Here is an 18230-nt window from a genome sequence, read left to right on the forward strand (position 1 = left end):
CCCCCGACCCTGACCTCCAATCCCACCCCTCAACCCTACCCCCCCCCCACGGCCCCAGGCTACCTCTTCCTCTTCCATGCGGCGCAGGGTCTCACTGATGAACTTGATGTACTGGCTCGTGAGTGTAGTCAGCTCACTGTAGCGCGTGCGCAGATCTACATACTGGGGGGAAGGAGTAAGTCAGCCAGTGCCCACGAGCCCCCATGAGGTCGCTCAGCGGAGGCTGGGCCCACCTCCATCCTACCTCCTGGATGACGCTCTCCGATCCAGACTGAACCTTGGGCTTCTTGGCAGGGGAGGCCACGGGTTCAAGCTGAGCCTTGTAGGTGATCAGCTGAAGCTCATAGTCCTGTAGACACACACTGTGGTCAGCTACCCGCTCTAGACTCTGGTTGCCTGGGCCCAACCCCACTGCCCAGGCTGCCTCACAGGCCCTCTTTGGTACAGTCCAGGCTGGGGATGGTCTCGCAAGAGTCCAATGCCTGCTCAACCAGCAGGCGTGGCCCCCATTTTGAGTTTTAGAGCTGCCAGCTGGGAGACCTCACCTTGATTGCATTGATGTACTGCTTAGCAAACTTCTGGCACTCCTCAACCTTCTCACCATGACGCTCAATCTCCTCCAGCAGGGCCTGAGGGAGGAAGGGGTTAGCATGGAGCTACAGGCTGCGCCCTCGCGCAGGCCAAGCCTCTCCTGGGCCTACCTTCTCCTGGCGCAGCTGTTCTCGCGCAGCCTGACAGTTGGCTATTGGCACAGCCTGGATCTGTTCTTGCCGCCTCTTGGCATCCTGCAGCCAGGAGCTCAGCGGATCCGCGCTCTCACGGTAGTAGCGAAGCTGGCGGCCCAGCTGCTCGAGCTCACGCTGCCGCACATCAGTCTGGGCTAAAACAGCCTGCCAGCGCTCCAGCAACTGAGTGACACGTTCTCGCCAGCGCTCAACTTCCACATCCCGCTCGCCATGCCGCTGCTGTAGCCGCTCACCAACCTCCTGTGCCCCCCGCAACTCATCTCTTAGGGTGTTGAATACTGGCTGCTGTGCTTCGGCCTGGGCCCGCAGCTTCTGTTGGGCAAGGCATGGTGGGTGTCATTTCAACACGGACCCCCTACTGAGCCTGTTCCCAGTGAAGCACAAGCCCCTGAAAGGTACCTTTAGCGAGGCCTTGGTGGCTTCAAGCTCTTGGAGAGTGGCAGGCACAGCCTGGGCCTCCTTCAGCTGTTCCTCATGGGTTTTAAGCACCTCCTCAGCCCCCTGGGTGCTGCGAATCACCAAGCTGATGGTCTTGAGTCTAGGTAGGGGAGAGCAAAGCTCAGAGGACGCAGGCTCAGAGAACACACCCTCAAGTGAAGGAGCACTAGGTGCCGCCTGCCATGGCCGAACTCTTCCTGGCCAGAGCAGATGGTCACTTAAGCTGGAAGGCCCAGAGGGAGGATGCTCCAGGCAAGAGCTACAGACTCTAGAGTCCTGGAGCAGGTGACACCACCTGCAGTGTAGTTCTCAACCTTCCAGCTCAAGACTGGCTGAGCAAACAGGAAGTAGAGAGGGGACCATGTGCCTGACAGACACGTTCCTGTTCCTCTCCAGCACTTTATCAGCATTTGTTAATAAAGGCCGGACACACTATGTAACACAGAGAGCAATAAATGCTGGAGGTCAACGCTGTGGGCACCAGGCTTCTGAAAGTCAGGCCCTCTGAATGTACCTACTGTGCCTCTGAATCCAAATACACTGAAAGAAACACAACGCAATGCGCAGACACTGCAGCTAGGTACAGGAGGACAGGCACAGGGACTGGGCTCAAGAGCTCAAGCACGGAAGGAGCCTAGGAGGTTGAGGTCAGGAGGTCTGGGGAGTGTCTCGCTGCCCTGTCCCTTGAATGCCTCAAGCACACTCCAGCATCCATCGCTCCTCTTAGGTCTCCATTTCTCTTCACCAAGAAGCCCGTCTGTCTCTCAGACTCATGGATGTCCTTCGTTGGTCCTTCCTCCTGAAGCCACTGGTCTGGCCACACCTCATGGCATCCCTCCCTCCCCCCCTCCTCCTCATCCATGCTCCCTTCCACTCACAACCAGGAAGAACCTCTGCTCTGACCCTTCCCTCCCTCCCTCTTCACTGGGCAGGCCCCTGGATGGTGCCAAGTCTGTGACTTCCGGTCTTGGCATTTGCTAAGCAGCCCCAATGTCCCTTACCCCCCACTTCACTTCCCACTAACAGGAAGACCTATGGCTATGATCTTCACAATGCATCAGGCTCCGAGCATTTCTTACCACCAATGCTGTCACGTCGGTCCAAGCCCACCGGCCACCCACCACCATTCAACAGCCCCCCAATGCCACTTTATACCCCCACCGTCACCTTTCCACTCTGCTCAGAACATGTCTGGAATCCCTGCCCTCACCAGAAGAGCCCCCACTGGACTCTGGGATGTGCAGAGAGACACTCACTTCTCCAGGTAGATGGCAGACAGGCTTCGGACCTGTTCCAGCTTGCCCAGGGTCAGTTCCAACTCTGAGCGCAGAGTGGGTGCAGCAGGTGACGGCTCTGGCAAGGCTAGAACTTTCCCAGCCTCAGCAGACAGCCGGGCAACTCCCTTGCCCAGCCCCTCCACCTCAGCCTGCGCTTTCTGTAGAGAGACCAGGTAGGGGCACAGTGACTGGCAGGGCCTGACAGTCGGCCTCCCCTGAGGACAAGAGTGGTCGGGATGGGTAGGAGGGGTGAAGAGTGAGTGAGGGCTACACCTGCCTGTTGCTCAGCGATGCGCTGGGCGCATTCCCGTGCGGGGTCCTTGTCCAGCGGCAGCCGCAGACGGTGCACAGTCCGAGTCTCACAGGCCTCCAGCTGCAGCCGGATATCCTTGAGCTCCGAGATGCATCGCTGACAGCGGGACTCCTCCTGCTCGCCTGGGGAAGTGACCAGATTAATGGGAAGTAGCCTAAACATAGCCTGCCTACCTGTCACCCCCACAGGGCCTTGCCCACCCCATACCTTGCTCCAGGCTTTGTAGCAGCTGCTGGTAGTGGTGGCTGCAGGATCCATACTCGCGCTCTGCCACTAGCCGGTCCTCAGGCCCAAAGCCACCGGCATCCTGGCTGTCTCGAAGGAAGGCCTGGTAGTGCAATTCCAGGTTGCGCAGAGCTTGCCGCTGCTCCTCGGGCTTCAGTGTGCGGAACTGGAAGTGGCACATGTCATTGAGGCTGGGGTCAGGCTAGGTGGTGTCTTCAAGACACTGTCTCCCATCTTTCCCAGGGCCCTTGGCCAGTGCGCAGTCCTACCGTGACTAGGGACCAGGACTGGATGAGCTGTATGTCACGTCTGAGGCTCTGCCACGCCAGAAGACTCTTCATGTCCACGTGAAGCTGGTGCCACAGTGTGACCAGGGCCTGATGCTGGGCCTCCAGTCTGGCAGACAAGGACATGTTCAGCGATTCTGTCTAGAGCCCTCTTCTCTCTCCACAAACTCCCTCCAGCTGTGAACCCCCAGGTTACCCACCTAGCGACAGCTTCCTGGGCCTCCTGGTTGGGCGGCGGCACGAGAAAGCACACAGAAGGCACAGCGGCCTCACTGCTGGGGCCACTGAGCACCTTCCAATGGGACGGCTGGGCAGGACCCAGCAGCTGGCATTGGTCACCTTTGTGCACCGTCACCTGGGATAGTCAGAGGAATGAACAATGCAGTCGGCCAACCTATGCTCTGGTCCACCCAGCCCATCTGGCTTGGGCCCGGCCTGGCTCAGCCCTTACCTCCACCTGCTTGTAGTCACACACAGCTAGCAGGGGCACGTGGCCCCGCACCGGGTGGGCAGGGTTGCGTGGCTTCAACTGCACAATAGCTTTGGCCCGCTTGGCCAGGCCTGAGAGGTGCCCCTTGTACTCATTCAGTTGCTCCTTCTCGTCCTGTGGGGGAGGGGAGGCTCGGGGTCAACCCTGCTAGCTCCCAATGCAGAGATACCTGGCCCAGAAAATAGTAGGCCCCCACCCAGCCAGCGAGAGCCCTGTCTGGAGAGGCTTCTAATGCTAGGAGCAAGGGCACTTAAAGGCAGTTGCAGGTACACAAGGGGACCAGCCTCCACAAGTTCATTCCATTGATTTCGCTCCTCCCAAGAAGACCGGGTACCCCATCCCACCTTAGGCCACTCCTCACATCTTCTAAAGAAGGGGCTAGGCCTACTTTACACCCCAGCCCCTGCTCCCTCCCCTATAGAAGGTCATTCTCCTCTCCCATCAAACCCGAAAGGAGAGGAAAGAGAACCACTCCCACCAAGAGCCATGCTGGAGCACCTGCCCCTCCCATGCCCCACCCCCACCCTCTCCTGTCAGTGTGGTAGCTGAGGCCCAGTCTTTGCAGATCATACACTCAGCTTCCTCCTCTCCCCTCTGCCTCTCTGCCTCCCTACCTAGAGTGCTGACACTGTTGTGGATAACCCCCAGCCACGCCCCAACATACATGGGGCACATCCAGCTGCCCTTCACAGCCCCACAGCTCCGCCCGCTCCAATCATCAGGCCATAAAGTCAGTGCCTATTCACCACAGGGCTGGTGATCCCAGCTGACACCTCCACTCAGGGTAGGCTCTCAGGCTGGGTGGGGCTCATCCCAGCCCACCAGCGGGGCACCTGTCACCAGCTTTTCTATTTGTTACATACACACGACACGCACCCCCATGTGTCTCTCGCCCTGCTGACCTTCCATCCCATCCTCAGGCACCCTCGCAGCCCATGTCCCGTCTAGTCCGTCCCTCTGTGCCTGGTTCACAGCTGCTCACCTGGGCATCCTGCAGCAGGTCCTCAAGCCTGGTGACTGTGATGGAGCGGTCACAGCTGTACTTCCTGCGTAGCGTCTCCTGTATCTTCTGCAACTGTTCCTCCGCCTCCCGAACATCTGAGAAGAACTAGGATGGCAGGAGGAGTCATTTAGGGGTGGCAGAGCCCATACCCTAGGCCAGCTGTCTGAGCAGAAGCCAGACCTGAGGCAAGAGGTAGTGGAACTCCCCCAGCCCTACCCCCGGGAGGACGGTGAGCCAGGGCCACACATCTGCCAGGTGCTATGAGGACCCTTTCAAGTACGAGAGCTGCACCGCAGGAGGAAGAGGGGCTCTGGTCTTTACCTGGAAGTAGGCTGTGTTCTCCTTCAAGTGTGCTTCAATGCAACAGCACAGCTGCAGCATCCAGCTCCACTGAGTCTGCAAGGCAGCCTGGAAGGACTGTGGACAGCACGGACTTTAGGACCCACTCCCCGCCATCAGTCGCATAGCCCTACCCCCACAGATCCTCATAGGGCTCCCTGCCACCGTGCCCCCACCTCCACTGTGGGCCGGGCAGGATGGTCTTCCCGCAGCAACCTGTCCCCTGTGTTCTGGATCTCCTTGATTTTCTTTTCCTTCATTTCCAGTTCACGCATCAGGGCCTGTCAAAAGGGAAGAGAGTCTCAGGGACAGTTTCAGAGATGCTGTCCATGCGGTCCAAGTCCCAGGCCCATCTTCTCAGAGCCCTGGGGTTGGTTGAACTCAAGGGGCTCCCAGAAGTGGGGAACGGGATGGGTAGGTGTGAGAGGGAAGGGAGAGGGTGGGCATCCTGAGGAGGAAATGCTGCCTTACGGAGTAACTTTCTTTCTTGGCAGCCATGTTGGTATTGCGGTCACTCCAATCAAAGCCCACTTCCTCCTCTTCTTTCTCATTCAGCCACATCAGCTCCTTGGTAGCTGCTGCCACAAACCCGTGCAAGCTCTCCAGGGACCGGAGGCGGGCCTTGGAGGAGTTCTTTAAAGAGGAAAGAATTAGTCAGTGACTGCGGCTGCCTACCCCTCCCAGCCGCTTGCAGTCCCCACTCACCAGCAGCTTTGCATACTGCAGGTCCAGGCGACCCAGGCAGTCCCGGTAGGCGCCCCGGGTGGCAGGGGAGAGTTGGCTCTGCAGGCGAGATCAGTGAGTAGTCAGGGCTGCAGCGGCCTGGGCCTAGCACACAGCCACTGCCTACCCCACGCGTACCGCTTACCTCATCATTCCGAGCCCGCTCGATCTTGGCCCGAAACTCCTCTATAGACTGATGCATGCCTCGGTGGCTGCCCAGCTGGGCCTCCACACTAGGCAAGTCCACGCCCCACTCAGCACTGTCTATTCGACGCTGGTTCTCCTCTACCCAGGCCAGCAGGTCTTGCAGGTAGCGCAGTGTGGAGTCCTCTAGCTCTGGGCGCCTCTGTGTACTCTGCAGGGTCACCTGGGTCACAGGGGCACCCACTCCTGCCTTCAGCCGGAGGTTGTACTCAGTGCGGATGGCTACCAGGCGCTCATGCAGACGATACACCCTGAGGAAGCACAGGAGTTGGGAAGCCGGGGTCAGGTGGGTCTCGGACCTCCTAACCAACCCAGCCTTCCCAGGTAAGGTACACACCTCCGGTACATCTGTTCACCCTGTGGATGCCGCCCATCTTTAAGGGTCTGCACATCATTGAACAACAGCCGGATCATACCATCAGCCTTGTCCAGGTCTCTCTCGACTTCCCCAGCTCGCTGAGCCACCTTGCCTGAGGCCAGCAGCCGAATATCCTGCAAGACGGTTCTGTGTGACTTGGCCTGGCTCACTTTCCTACTTGCTGCCTAGGGTTCTCAACCAAGGCTGCCCCTTCACCCCTTCCCCCAGCCCAAAAATCAAGGTTCCTTCTGGCTCACAGCCTTGGGATTCCCATTCACTCCTTTCCCTCCCAGTGAGCCCACGCATCTTCCTAGCATGCTTCTGGACTAATCTCTATCAGTTCTCTGGGGACTCAGGATCCTGTTCAAAAGATTCCCACTATGTCCAAGGACAGAGACTGTCCCAGCTTTGTTCACAGGAGACTCCGTGCTTCAAGCTCCACCACCTACCACATAACTTCTCCCACCCAGGCTCACACAGCCCTGTGCCTTACGGACCCCAAGGCCCTCATCTGGCCATGAGGCTGGGGTCTCCCTACTCCCTACTCTCTGAGGAGGGAGGGGATGAGGGCCACGCTGGAATGAGGCTGGGAGGCAGACAGTCCTGCCTGGTGGCCAGAGGCCAGTTCTGCTCACAAAAGGAGGTCAGGGTTGGCAGCAGACCAGAAGGGCCCGGTTTTCCCGCCCAAGTGCCACACCCTGGGCCTGTAGCCCAGCAGGCCACAGCCCTGGCTGCAGAGTAAGCAGCTCGGTGCTCCTCCTACCTCCCTCAGGCCTGGAGGGGTGCCCATCCCACCCCGTGCCCCGCCCCCTCGCCCCCGCCTCTCCTCTCCCTCACCGACTGCAGTAGAGCGTCTGCCTGGTTCAGCTGCTCCTCACACAGCCCAGCCTCCATCTGTAGCTTGCTCACAATGCGCTGAAGACACTCCAGCCTATAGACCAGATCACCGCAGAGCCCCACAGGGAGTCACTCGGGGCCCCCCCCACACTGCAGCGTCAGAGGAGCTCCCCTCTGCTCTGGCCTCTCAGCCTGCCTCGGGTGCACTGTCCCGCTGGCCCAAACTCCGAAGCTTAGTTGGGTGTGGGGGGGGTTTCCTCCTCAGGCAGTGACTCACCCTGGGGTGGTTCCCCTGCCACCGCAGGGCCCCACCCGCCTGCTGTCTCCCACACCGCCTGCCACCCTCCACATGGCCCACCTCTCAAACTCGCTCCGCAGTTGCTTCTCCCGCTCCAGGATGGCCACATGCAGCTTGCCCCACTCCTTCTCCACGTCTAGTGGGTGGTAGCCGGGGGGAATCTTGAGCTGGCCTGCTTGTACTGCCCCCTGTGAATAGGGGCAAGCTCAGGCCTAAACTGGACACAGGGAATCCTGAATGCTCAGCTCCTCCACAACCTGGCACAACTTTGGTTCCTAAGCACTGGGCAAGGCCATACTACAGAGACATGGAATTCTGGGGCTCAGAGGCCTCAATTTAGCTACCTAGGGAATACATGACTCTCATACGCCCGCTACCCCCAAACCAGGAAACACCCCATTCACTCCCCTTAGAAGCACCCCACTTTACCTCCAAAGACTGGTAGATGACTTTGGACCGGTTCTTGTCTGCCTCCTTGGCAGGAAGTTCTGTCTCCTTGAACTTCAAAAACTGGCACCATAGGATCTGTAGAGGCAAGGGGTGTCAGCAGCTACACCACGACAATCCAAGGATGCCAACCCAAGTAGGCAGGCCTACCTCAATCTCTTCAAAGCTGGAGGGGAACTTGCGCTCCTCAAAAGCAGCGGTGTGGTGCCGGATCCATTGCAATAGCAGCAACACAAGTTCCCGGTACTCCTGCCAACGAAGCTGCAGCTCCTATGAGCAAAGGCCTGAGTGAGCAAGCTTCAGGGTCTCAGGATCTGACCCACTATGCGCCCGTCAGGGGCACCTGTCATCAGGGGTACCCGTCGTCAGGGATACCCGGCAGGGGCATCCGTCCACCCACTTACATTGGCCCTCACTCCGTCCTGTGCGCCGGGCACACGGGGCATAGCATCATACAGGGATGAAACATAGGTGATGATGGACTTCTCATCAGGCTGAGGGACGTCCACATCTGCAGGGAGAGGCTGGCTCAGTGGGGTCCAGGCAGCAAGGGTGAAGATGGGGAAAGCCAGTGGATCATACCTTCTGGGTCCAGGAGCCGTGTAACTCCCAGGTCCCGCTCTGCCACGGAGAAGGCCTGGTCGAGGTTCTCCAGGTTGGTCTGTCGATACACTTTATTCATATCTATGAGCATGGGCCTGTGGACAAGTTGGGATGATGACAGAGACATCCACTGAGCAGGGCCACATAACCATTCCTTCGTACATCCTAGCAAACAGAGCCTAGCCCCATACCCTATCTTAAAGACACGCTACCTACTTCCCTAACACCTCCAATCCTGCCCTGAGGGAGTTGATTTTTGTTTTGGGTTGGGGGGTTGTTGTGGTTTTGAGGCAGGGTCTTCCTTGTAACTCTGGCTGACTATAACTCCTGTGTAGACCAGACTCACTGAACCATCTGCCTCCGGAGCACTAGGGTTAAAGGCACGCACTGCCACACCCAGCAACGGGGCCCACAGAGCCTACGGTGGGCACCAGCACAGGAGCAGGGCGCAGGTCAGACAGCATCAGCTTGGGCTCCTATAGGCTCCTTGCCCATCGGGCTTCTTCTGAGGGTCTGTGTGGGCATGACCAGGTCAGAAGAACAGAGGTGCTTCTGAAGGGCCTTGCAGGAGACAGGCAGGGCCCTGCTCTAGGCACCTCCCAGAGGAAGCTGCTGGCATTCAGTACACCCTGCGGGCATCAGGTTCCAACATCCTGATACTCCTCCTGCTCCCTCTGCCCTGACTTGTTTGGAAGTCACCGGGTTGAAGTCACCCAACCTCCAGCCATCCTCCATGCCACAGGGACACATACTTGTGCCGGTGGATGATAGCATTGAAGAGACGGCCATCTCGCCAACTGGTGGTGAAGTTGTCACAGCGCAGGCCTTGGTAGCCCTCTACCATACGCTGTGACCACAGCAGCAGCTTCTCCTTTGCTGTCATGTCCTCTGACTGTCCGCTCACTTGAATGTCTGAGATCTGCCACACACAGCAAAGGCGGGAGCTTAGCTGTGGCTGCCTGGCCTGCCTGACCACCTAACCACCCAGCCACCAGATGCCTTGACTAGCTCCTTAAAGCAGAGCAGCAGCTCAGGATGCAACTGTAATACCCAGGGCTCCCAGGCCACCCGGGGCACACTGGCGATCCTGTGGCTAAAGCCTGCCACATTTACCTCAAGGCCGGGCTACTCTAGGTGGCAGCATCCACAGAAGACAACAGAGTCCCTAACTTCTACTGTCAAATAATTGGTACTCAGGGGGGCTGGAATGTACCCTGAGCCCCCAGAGACTAACATGTAACCCAGAAGATGGGCAACAACACAAGAAGAGCAACTACAGGCCCTTAAAGTTGGTCCAGCTCCTGGGGTGAAGGGGCGGGTTAAAGCCCCCCCCTAGTTGCAGGCAGGGCTGGGTCTACCAGCTTTTTGTCTGTCGGTCTGCTGGCCCATGTGACTCAGCTACCATGCCAGTCTGGCTTTTAGGCCCCAGATCTTAGATTTGTGGCTTCCTGTGAGGCTAGCACAGGCAATGGATGAGTCACCGGGGCATCCCTGCAGCTCCAGAAACTTCCCTAGGCAACCGGCAGAAAGAGCATTCCTCTGCAAGGAGGTTCTCCTGGCCCTATCCAGCTAGGGCCCGAGGGCACAGGATAGGCAGGTCTGGGAGAGAGAATTATGCCCTAGAGCTACAAAACTCACTAGCCTAGGCTGTGGCTGGCAGGAAAGCTAAAGTGCAGCACCTCCCAGGCCACACCCTAGCCAGAAACAGGACCAGCCAACCCTCTGTGGGGCCACCAAATCCTTAGGTGAAGGCGGACAGGAGCAGGAGAGCCGCCTACCTGGAAGTGCAGGATGATTGTCCAGATCAGGCCGAGGGTCAGCTTGGGGTTGCCGTCAGCAATGTCATCGTTTCTGATGTTCACTAACTTCACCTGAGAACGAGTGGCTCCATTAAACAACCCGACATTCCGGGAGGTAGCCAGGTGTGGGGCTAGTGACCCAGAGTCTGGGGCCGGGAAGACAGCCTTATTTACCTGGCGATGTCGGAGATAGTCCAGGGCAATCTGCACGTTCTGCAGCTTGTGGAAGCGCATCCTCCCCTTCTCTCGGGGCTGAGAGGAGGCAAGGCTCAGTTAGGGTCCCCGGGGCAATGGGTGCTTCAGAGCCCAACCCTGCAGTCACCCCCAGAGCAGCAGCGTCAGCTCAACCAAGGGTCACCCCTAGTGCATCCACAGCCCCTCCATGATCCCAGGTTCCCCCTCTGTAGCTGGATGACCACCAGCCCAGGGGCAGGCTCTGAAAGCCAGCAGCCCTGCCGGTGGGAAGGAAGGAAGGGAGTGGGGGAGAGACAATAGCCAGGAAGCCACAGGCAGTGGGCAGTGGCACTGGGGGGTGGGGTCCTCAGTGGTACCCACTGCAGCTTCTGGTGAGTCTCTGGCCCAGCCCCAGGTTGGCAGCATGGAGGACAGCAGGCAGCTCGACACACAGCCATCTGCTGACCCACAAGCCAGATGTGGGCCAGGCTGGACTGGCTGCAATCCCCAGGTGAGCTGGGCGGGCTCCACGGTCTTGAGAAGCCCAGGTGCCGCCATGTCAGCAGGCACAACCACTCACCAGGCGCACACTCCTGATTACGTCCCGCTCCCTCGGCTGCTCAGCCAGAGCAGGGCAAAGGGTAAAGGGCAGAGGTCAAGATTCAGAGTCCAAGCAGCAGAGAAACCAAAGCAGAGCAGAGCGTGAGGTTACTGTGTTAGAGCTCAAGTGCGGAGAACAGCGGGGGTCATGGCCACCAATAGGCTTGGCCTTAGGCTATGATGCCAAAGCCTTGGCCAGGAAGGAGCAGTTGGGGCTGGAGGAGGCTGGAGAAGGTGAGAGACGGAGCTGGACACTGAGTGGGCCGAAGGGAAAGGCCCCAAGGAAGGAAGGAAGGAAGGCGGAGACAGACACACATACCAGGCTGTCTCCTGAGAGGACTTCCAGAAGGGAGATGAGGTTGTGGCCATCACGGAGGTCTTCATACAGGTCACTGATGTGCCTCTGAGCCTGTGGAAATAGCGGGGAGCAAGATGGGCACAGTTGAGGATCCCCAGAGGCACTCGGGCACGGGGCGCTACTGTGGGCATGAGAAGCAGGGCCACGGAGCACACCCCCGGCCCATGCAGGCACCTACCTCTGCCCTCCAGTGCTACAGCAGAGCCATGAGAGACCAGAAAGAAGAGGAAGAAAGAGACAGGAGTAAGCGTGGGAGGAAAGGACAGAAAATAACAGGTTTCGGAGATGAAAGGGGAGCTTCGAATGTGTGAGAACACCTGGGAGAGGGGGGACGTGGGCTGGGGAGCCTCCCAACTTATAAGTAGGCACCACTAACCTTGATAAGGTGTTTGTTGACCCACTTGGTGAAAGTTTTCTTCTGCACACGGTCTCGTTCATCTGGAGGAGACAAAACCAGTTTAGCTACAGCCTAGGAAAAACCTAGAGAGACCGCCAGAGGTGCAGACATAGTGGCCTGTTTTACCAAACCTTACCTGACAAGGCCAAATCCCTGGCCTTTCCCAGATCAGAAAGAGGGGGGGTCCACCAAGAAGCCTCCCCACACAGACACCAGAGACCAAGGAACCCAGGTCTAGCCAGGCCCAGCCGGGTGCTGCTGTTCAAAACCTCAGTCGTTTCTAAGACAGGAGGTCTAGAGCCACTGTACAGAGCCCACACCATACAAGTCCCAGCCTGCCCCACCCCACATTCTGTGTCCCAGGCTGGGCAAGAGCATGGCAGGGCTGGGGCCAGCAAGGCTTTTGGAGGGAAAGTCAAGACTCCCTGACAGGGCAGCCGGTCTTCCCAGAGACACAGAGAGCCCTAGATACCCTGGCTTAAAGCTCAAGGGCCAATCAGTATTGGGACTGGCCCCATCTTGGAGCCTGTCCCCAAAATCCATACCCTTATAACAGGGCCCCACCCGACTCCGTGCCAAGACTTCCTGATACAGGAAGGACTCTTCCTGTCACCAAGGCCCTGCCCAGAAGAAATGCCAGCTACCTTTCTTGCCCTCGGAGGCCCTGAGCACAGCCAGGTAGAGGTTGTCCTCTGAGCTGGTTCTCTTGCTACACAGGCCTTCCGGCTCGGGCACACGGAGCCGGTGCTGAGACATGGTGCTGCCCCGCCCCTTGGTCACCCTGTCCCTCGGCTCTCAGGTGCTGGGCTCCGCGTCTAGTCTAGGCAAGGCAGCCTCGTGCGTGCGGTGGTACACAGGCTGCTGGAGGCTGCCGGCCCGCTGCTCTGGACAGTAACTTGTAACTCAGCAGAGGATCGGCTCAGACTGAAGTTCTTGTGGCCACTCCCTTGCCTGTGCTCCTAGCAAGGCCGTCCCACCCAACAAGCTTTACCCCGCCTTGCCCGCCCCCCAGAGGGGAGTGTCCCTGCGGGAAAGGAGGAAGGCAGCCCCTCCCCCACGGCCACACCCTCAGCCCACCAGAAACAGGAAACCCGGGTTTCCTCACCCACCCTACCCACAGCAGTAGAACCTGGGTATAGAGATGGGGGAGGAGGGCTGGCCCCAGGATGACAAGGGAACACATACTATCCCCATGGCCACCCAGAGGGATCTTACATCACACTTAATGAGCAGAGGTCCCCTACCACACAGGGGTGTTAGAGTGTAGATACAGCCAGCCTAGGTCCCTCCCAGCAGAGTGACTGTAAAGTCCTAGGGGTGGGGACCAGCTGCCTCTCCTCTTGAAGTGCCCCTAAATCATACCTCCTGCCCCGAACAGGCACTGTGCCCTACCCAGTAGCCCCCACAACTGCTAGGCTTTCAGGCCCTGCTGAAGGACCTCCTGGATTTGGCAGGGTCTCCCACAAGATCTCCAACAGGCCAGCCCAAGCCAGCCCAGCCAGGCAAAGCTCACCTCAGGCAAGAACAGCTCATAGCTCAGTGGTGACTCACCCCAGCAGGGCAGCCCAGCCCGAGCTGCAGGGACACCTCCCCAGCTGGGTGGGGAAAGGGTTGCTGGGGCAGCAAGGAGCACCCGGATGGGGGCACAGCCAGTGAATCAGACCTGGGGAGGGGGCCTGGGTGCTGTGACTCACTCGAAAGGAAGCTGTACTTTGAGGCAGGATGGGGTGTCTGCAGCAGGGTAGGGCTGGCAGATAGCAGCTGTTACAGGTTGTAAATGTGGAGGACCTGGGCAAAGGGCAGGGGCCTCTGGGACTACACCTGTCTAACTCTACTAACATCTAACGTGTCTACTTCTATAGCCTCTCTGACTCCCTGCGGTCAGAAAGTGGAGCCACCTAGGGCCAGCATCTGGAACTACCCAACCCGACCCACTCTAGGAAAAAATGTACCACCCAGACCACAAGAATTTTCCAGCAGAGGCACTGATGTGATCCAGCTGTGTGCTGCTGAGGAACAACCCCCTTCCCAGAGGCTAAGGCCTCTCTATTCCAGGAAAAGTTTGCCCTATGCTGCCCTTGCTGCCTCCCTAGTGGCCACAAGAGGGCACCAGAACCCTGTAGGGCCGAGCAGGAGCGAGCGATTGAGTAAGTCTTGAGAGCTTGAAGCCTTAACCCCAGAGAGCACACTGCTTTCTGCCAGGTGTCACACACCTGAGGGTTCTCCAACGCAAAACCACCTAGCTCTTTCCCCTTGGTCCAACGACCACTGCAACCTACCAGAGATGACCCCTCTCACGCCAGATGCCTTTGGAGCCTCAAATCTGACTCTACACTGGTCACTGTTCTGGGAGCTTCTCAAAGACTAGGCCAGCAACCTCCTCACCAGGAAGCAAACCCTTCAGACCGGTGGAGGTGCGCCAACAGTGGCTGCACTTCTGATGCGAGCTGTCACTCTGCTGAGGGCACAGGCTCTGGAAATGGGCCAGCAGTTGAGCACAGAAACCCAAGAAACCACTAGAATGTGGGGAGACAGGATCTGTTATTAAAGACACACGTGGACCCTAACCCAGACTCCAGCCAAGCTACTTTCCAGTGCCTTCGTCTTTGCTGCGCTCATGTTCTAAGGACGCTGTGTGGGAAGCGGACTTAGCTCCAGGTTTCCACCTCCCCTAGCACTCCTCCGCTGACCATGCTTGCCCTCAGCTCTCCAACTCCGCAGTGCCCCGTGCCACTGGCTGGAGATGTCTCCTCTCCTGCTCATCCGTCTCACTCAAACCTACAGGTAGCTGTTCCCAAGATGGCCCAGCCAGCCCCCAGGGACAGTCCCCACCCAAATAGTGTGTTGCACATCTGTAGAAAGCAGCTGACCCTCGGCTACGTCAGTCTCCCTGAAAAAAGGACGTAATTATGGTTCCATAAGGAATGTCTTTCCCTGCTCAACATACACACTCTCTTCCCTCTGTGTCTCTCTGTCTCTGTCTCTGTCTCTCTGGGAGAGGACCTTGAAGGCGCCAGGGACAGCACAAGTGGGAGGGCCCAGAGCCCCACCCTCAGCGCCTGAACCGCTCTGGGATCATCCCCACAGCTAAAGCACTAAGCCCGGAAAACCCTGTGGCCCGCCCACTTACCATCCCCCTCCTCCGGAGGAAAACCTATCCCTGAGCAAGGCAACGCTGTCTTCCTCCCCAGGTGTTTCCGGAGCTTGGAGGCGGGACTGTACCTGGGCCAAGCAACTCCCCATCACAAGCTCAAGGCCTGCCCACCAACCTGAGCGGCCGCACCCACCTACACAACAGAGTTGCCCGTAGAGGTAGCCCCTGCGGACCTGCTCGCAGCCCCCATCCAGCCAGCAGGGCCGCTCCAGCAGGACCTCCCTCTGCGAAGTGAAGACGCCCTTCTCCGCCCACGTCCCTGCCATTGCCAGGAGCCCCGAGTGCCCTGGGCTGCTCGCAGACGACATGAAAGCCGTGCCTGTGTTGAAGGCTGAAGGCCTTGGCTTTGGCTTTCCACGTTCGCCCCCGCCCATCGGACGCAACACCCAGACCCGGAGAACCTGCCCCTGCTGCAAGCGCCCCGCCCAGTGTGGGCCAGGAAGTCGCGCCCCAGCCCATCGGGAGCAAACTAGCTCGCGGGAACTCTAGGGAACGGGGTGCAGGTACCCTGTAGGCCAAAAGGGTCTGGGAACTGCCCAGGGATCGGAGTTTGCCGGGGTTCCTCCCACGCTCGGGATAACTCGAAGACTGGTATCTGTGGGAGTACCACTCCCAGGAGGATATGCAAGGGTCATCCGCGCCCAAGGAGCCAGATCAGCTGAGGCAATGGGCAGAGTACAGAATTGCGGGCGACCACGCCCACACCATCACTGCAGGGCACCTAGTGAACCAAAAGAGGACACAGGGGGCTCTTTCCCTCACGTGGTGACAGGAAACTAAATTGAGCCCAGGGCGTCTTGGTACCAAACGAGAAACATCTCCGAGGGGAAGAAGCTCTAGGCCTGTGCATTCCGCTGGATGCCACGGACTGCAGCTGACTCACCGGCTTCTGGGAAACCTAGAGCCACGCCTGGAAAACCCGCGTCCTGGCGATCTTCCGCTGGACGCTAAGCCCTGGCCGACCCGCTAGGGGGCACTAGGCCACAAACACACTCCCATCAGTCCGGGCCTGAGGTGCATCTCATGAGGGCAGTTCTGCTGGCCAGAAGCCCTGGTGCAGAACTGCCCAATCCCCAGGGACTGTCCCAGGCCCCATTCACTTCAGCCCCACCCCATCCTGCGGTGAGCATGGCCTCCTCGGACTATAGCCCAAAGGCTGGTGACTTTGAGGCGAGGGCAGAACCTAGCCTAACTTCTTGCCCCACGACTGGCTCTGATATGCCATGTTGGAGGACATTCAGACAAACTTCCTTTGTGCGACTCAGCCTACACTCTGTGGGCAGGGAGGTCACTAGGCAGGCTTTGTGGCCCTGCCCAGATCAGTCTGTGAACCTGCCACTCTGGTTTCTCACTGCTGTGGCAAGAGAGAGAGGCCTTTCTTTAGAAGGTAGGCATTCCCATAGGCCTGTGCCTTCAATCCGCCTGTGCCCACCCCACCTCTTCCCATTCGCCTACCCGGGACCTGTGGCAGGCTAACCAGCCACAAAGTTCTACCCCCAGCACACCCCAGGAAGTGGCAGGGTCTTCAATAAAGAGTAGGCACAAGGGGGACAACGGCTTTCACAAACACTGGTATTTCACGCTGGAACAGGAAGAGGAGGGCTCGGGGAAGGCAAGGGGCGGGAGGAAGGCGGACCCTCCACCCCTGCCCCGCCCCAGTCTCCTGTCAGGGGCGGTGGCCCATGACAGTGGCAGAGGCAAGGGTGCTTACCTTGCTCATCCTGTGCCTGCCGGTGCCCCTTACGCCAGCGCCATACGGCAGCCAGAGTGACAACATGACCCACGACTACCAGGGAGGGAAACAGGCTGCCCGACGGCTCCATGGCTGCCGCACAGAATGGGCAGAGCCGTCCTCACCAGGGACCAGCTGCTGCGAAGTCAGACAGCACCTCCCTGCATGGAGGGTGAGCCGAGGGGGTGCCCCGGAACCAGAGTCCACTCTGGCTCCTGCTGCCCTGCCTTCAGAGACAGCCCTACTGTCCCATGTGCACCCAGCCGGGGACAGTGTACAGTCCCCTCCGCACCAACTCTGCTCTTCTTACCCAGCTCCTCCCCGCCTCCTCCCTCTCGTGGCTCTTGGCCGCTCCCCACCCGCACTCCCTACAGGGCCCAGCTCAGCTGTCTCTACGCAGTGCCACCGACGCTCAAGGTTAACTGGAGCCTTAACCCTTGCCTACCCACAGCCACACCCGCCGGGAGGAGGGGCCTGTAGCTCTTCCCCCCAAACCTCAGCCCCCCAGCCTAGCCTGGGCAGACTCCACACGGGCCCTCCTTCCCAAGTGGAGCCTAACCAGCCCTCCCTGTCCACATCAGGAGGAGGCCTGAACGCTCAGTCTACCTCCAAGGATGCCCTCTGGGGACAACCACCAAGCACAGAGGGTGGACAGATGTCAATGCCCAGTCCCTCATTGCCCTCCCTGCAAATGACCCCACCACACTGACACCACCACACTGAAAGGCGGGTGGGCTCCTCACAAGCCCCAAGGTCCAATGTGAGGCCTTGAACGGGGTCTGAGGGAGGGAAGGCCAGGTGAGGCTAGGCAGGAGGGTGTATACAGAGGAAAGCAGAACTCATGGCCTCCAGCCTAGCTGGGTTCCCAAAAGATTCTGAAGGGTTGCCCCACCTACCGGGCACGATCTTCATTGGGGACAGCGGCAGGAGCCCACGGGGCCAACGGGGAGCGGGTGAGGGGTGTGGGGAGGGTCACAGGCCCCTCTGAGGCAGCAAGCCTGCAGCGGCAGTGGTGAGGCCGGAGTAGGGCACAGCTTTCCAGCCTTGTCAGCAGAAGTTGGGGGAGGGGAGGGGAGCAGTGGGCAGGGGGCCCAGGGGGCTATAAATATCCAAGGAGGGCAAGCAAGGCCCGTCACTTGTCCAGACTTAGTACATGACGTATGGAGCCCAGGCTCCCTGGAGTCCCATCTAGCTGGGCGGTCCCACAACACTTAGCCCCCTAGTGCTCTCCTCCCCAGCCCGCCCCCAGCTCCCCTGGGTGATACTATAATAAGGAGGTGCCTGGCATGAGGATCTACCATGGATGGAGACAGAAGTGGACTCAGGCTCATGTACCCCTGGGAGAGGGTGCTGCCCGTACCCTGCCCATCTCCTGGGGTGCTCTTGGGAAATGCCACATGGGCCAAAGAGGCACCAATCCCTTTTCTC

General features: G+C 59.1%; 1 protein-coding gene across 20 annotated transcripts in view; it reads right to left on the reverse strand.

The window, feature by feature from the left end:
• Plec (plectin) overlaps positions 1-18230 on the reverse strand; it is a 65458-nt gene that overhangs the window by 11837 nt on the left and 35391 nt on the right. For 4 of the 20 annotated variants that reach the window (XM_029547991.1, XM_021217275.2, XM_029547995.1 and 1 more), the window contains 31 exons: positions 11896-11957; positions 11698-11712; positions 11481-11570; positions 11142-11177; positions 10562-10639; positions 10367-10459; positions 9341-9507; positions 8568-8683; positions 8390-8496; positions 8136-8255; positions 7968-8063; positions 7599-7726; positions 7241-7334; positions 6383-6537; positions 5987-6296; positions 5824-5901; positions 5590-5751; positions 5295-5399; positions 5101-5196; positions 4759-4884; positions 3738-3890; positions 3487-3641; positions 3269-3395; positions 2982-3165; positions 2739-2896; positions 2441-2619; positions 1146-1284; positions 702-1058; positions 546-629; positions 245-349; positions 64-162 (listed from right to left, as the gene is read on the reverse strand). In XM_029547991.1, the coding sequence (XP_029403851.1) occupies positions 64-162; positions 245-349; positions 546-629; positions 702-1058; positions 1146-1284; positions 2441-2619; positions 2739-2896; positions 2982-3165; positions 3269-3395; positions 3487-3641; positions 3738-3890; positions 4759-4884; positions 5101-5196; positions 5295-5399; positions 5590-5751; positions 5824-5901; positions 5987-6296; positions 6383-6537; positions 7241-7334; positions 7599-7726; positions 7968-8063; positions 8136-8255; positions 8390-8496; positions 8568-8683; positions 9341-9507; positions 10367-10459; positions 10562-10639; positions 11142-11177; positions 11481-11570; positions 11698-11712; positions 11896-11957 (3974 nt within the window). Of the gene's footprint in view, positions 1-63; positions 163-244; positions 350-545; positions 630-701; positions 1059-1145; positions 1285-2440; positions 2620-2738; positions 2897-2981; positions 3166-3268; positions 3396-3486; positions 3642-3737; positions 3891-4758; positions 4885-5100; positions 5197-5294; positions 5400-5589; positions 5752-5823; positions 5902-5986; positions 6297-6382; positions 6538-7240; positions 7335-7598; positions 7727-7967; positions 8064-8135; positions 8256-8389; positions 8497-8567; positions 8684-9340; positions 9508-10366; positions 10460-10561; positions 10640-11141; positions 11178-11480; positions 11571-11697; positions 11713-11895; positions 11958-12560; positions 12855-15203; positions 15526-16781; positions 17084-17698; positions 17847-18230 lie in introns of those variants that run through there. The other 16 variants (XM_021217276.2, XM_021217282.1, XM_021217283.1 and 13 more) reach the window with 12 other exon arrangements.

The sequence above is a fragment of the Mus pahari genome, chromosome 17 (assembly GCF_900095145.1).
Source record: "Mus pahari chromosome 17, PAHARI_EIJ_v1.1, whole genome shotgun sequence".
In the NCBI taxonomy this organism is placed as follows: Eukaryota; Metazoa; Chordata; class Mammalia; order Rodentia; family Muridae; genus Mus; species Mus pahari.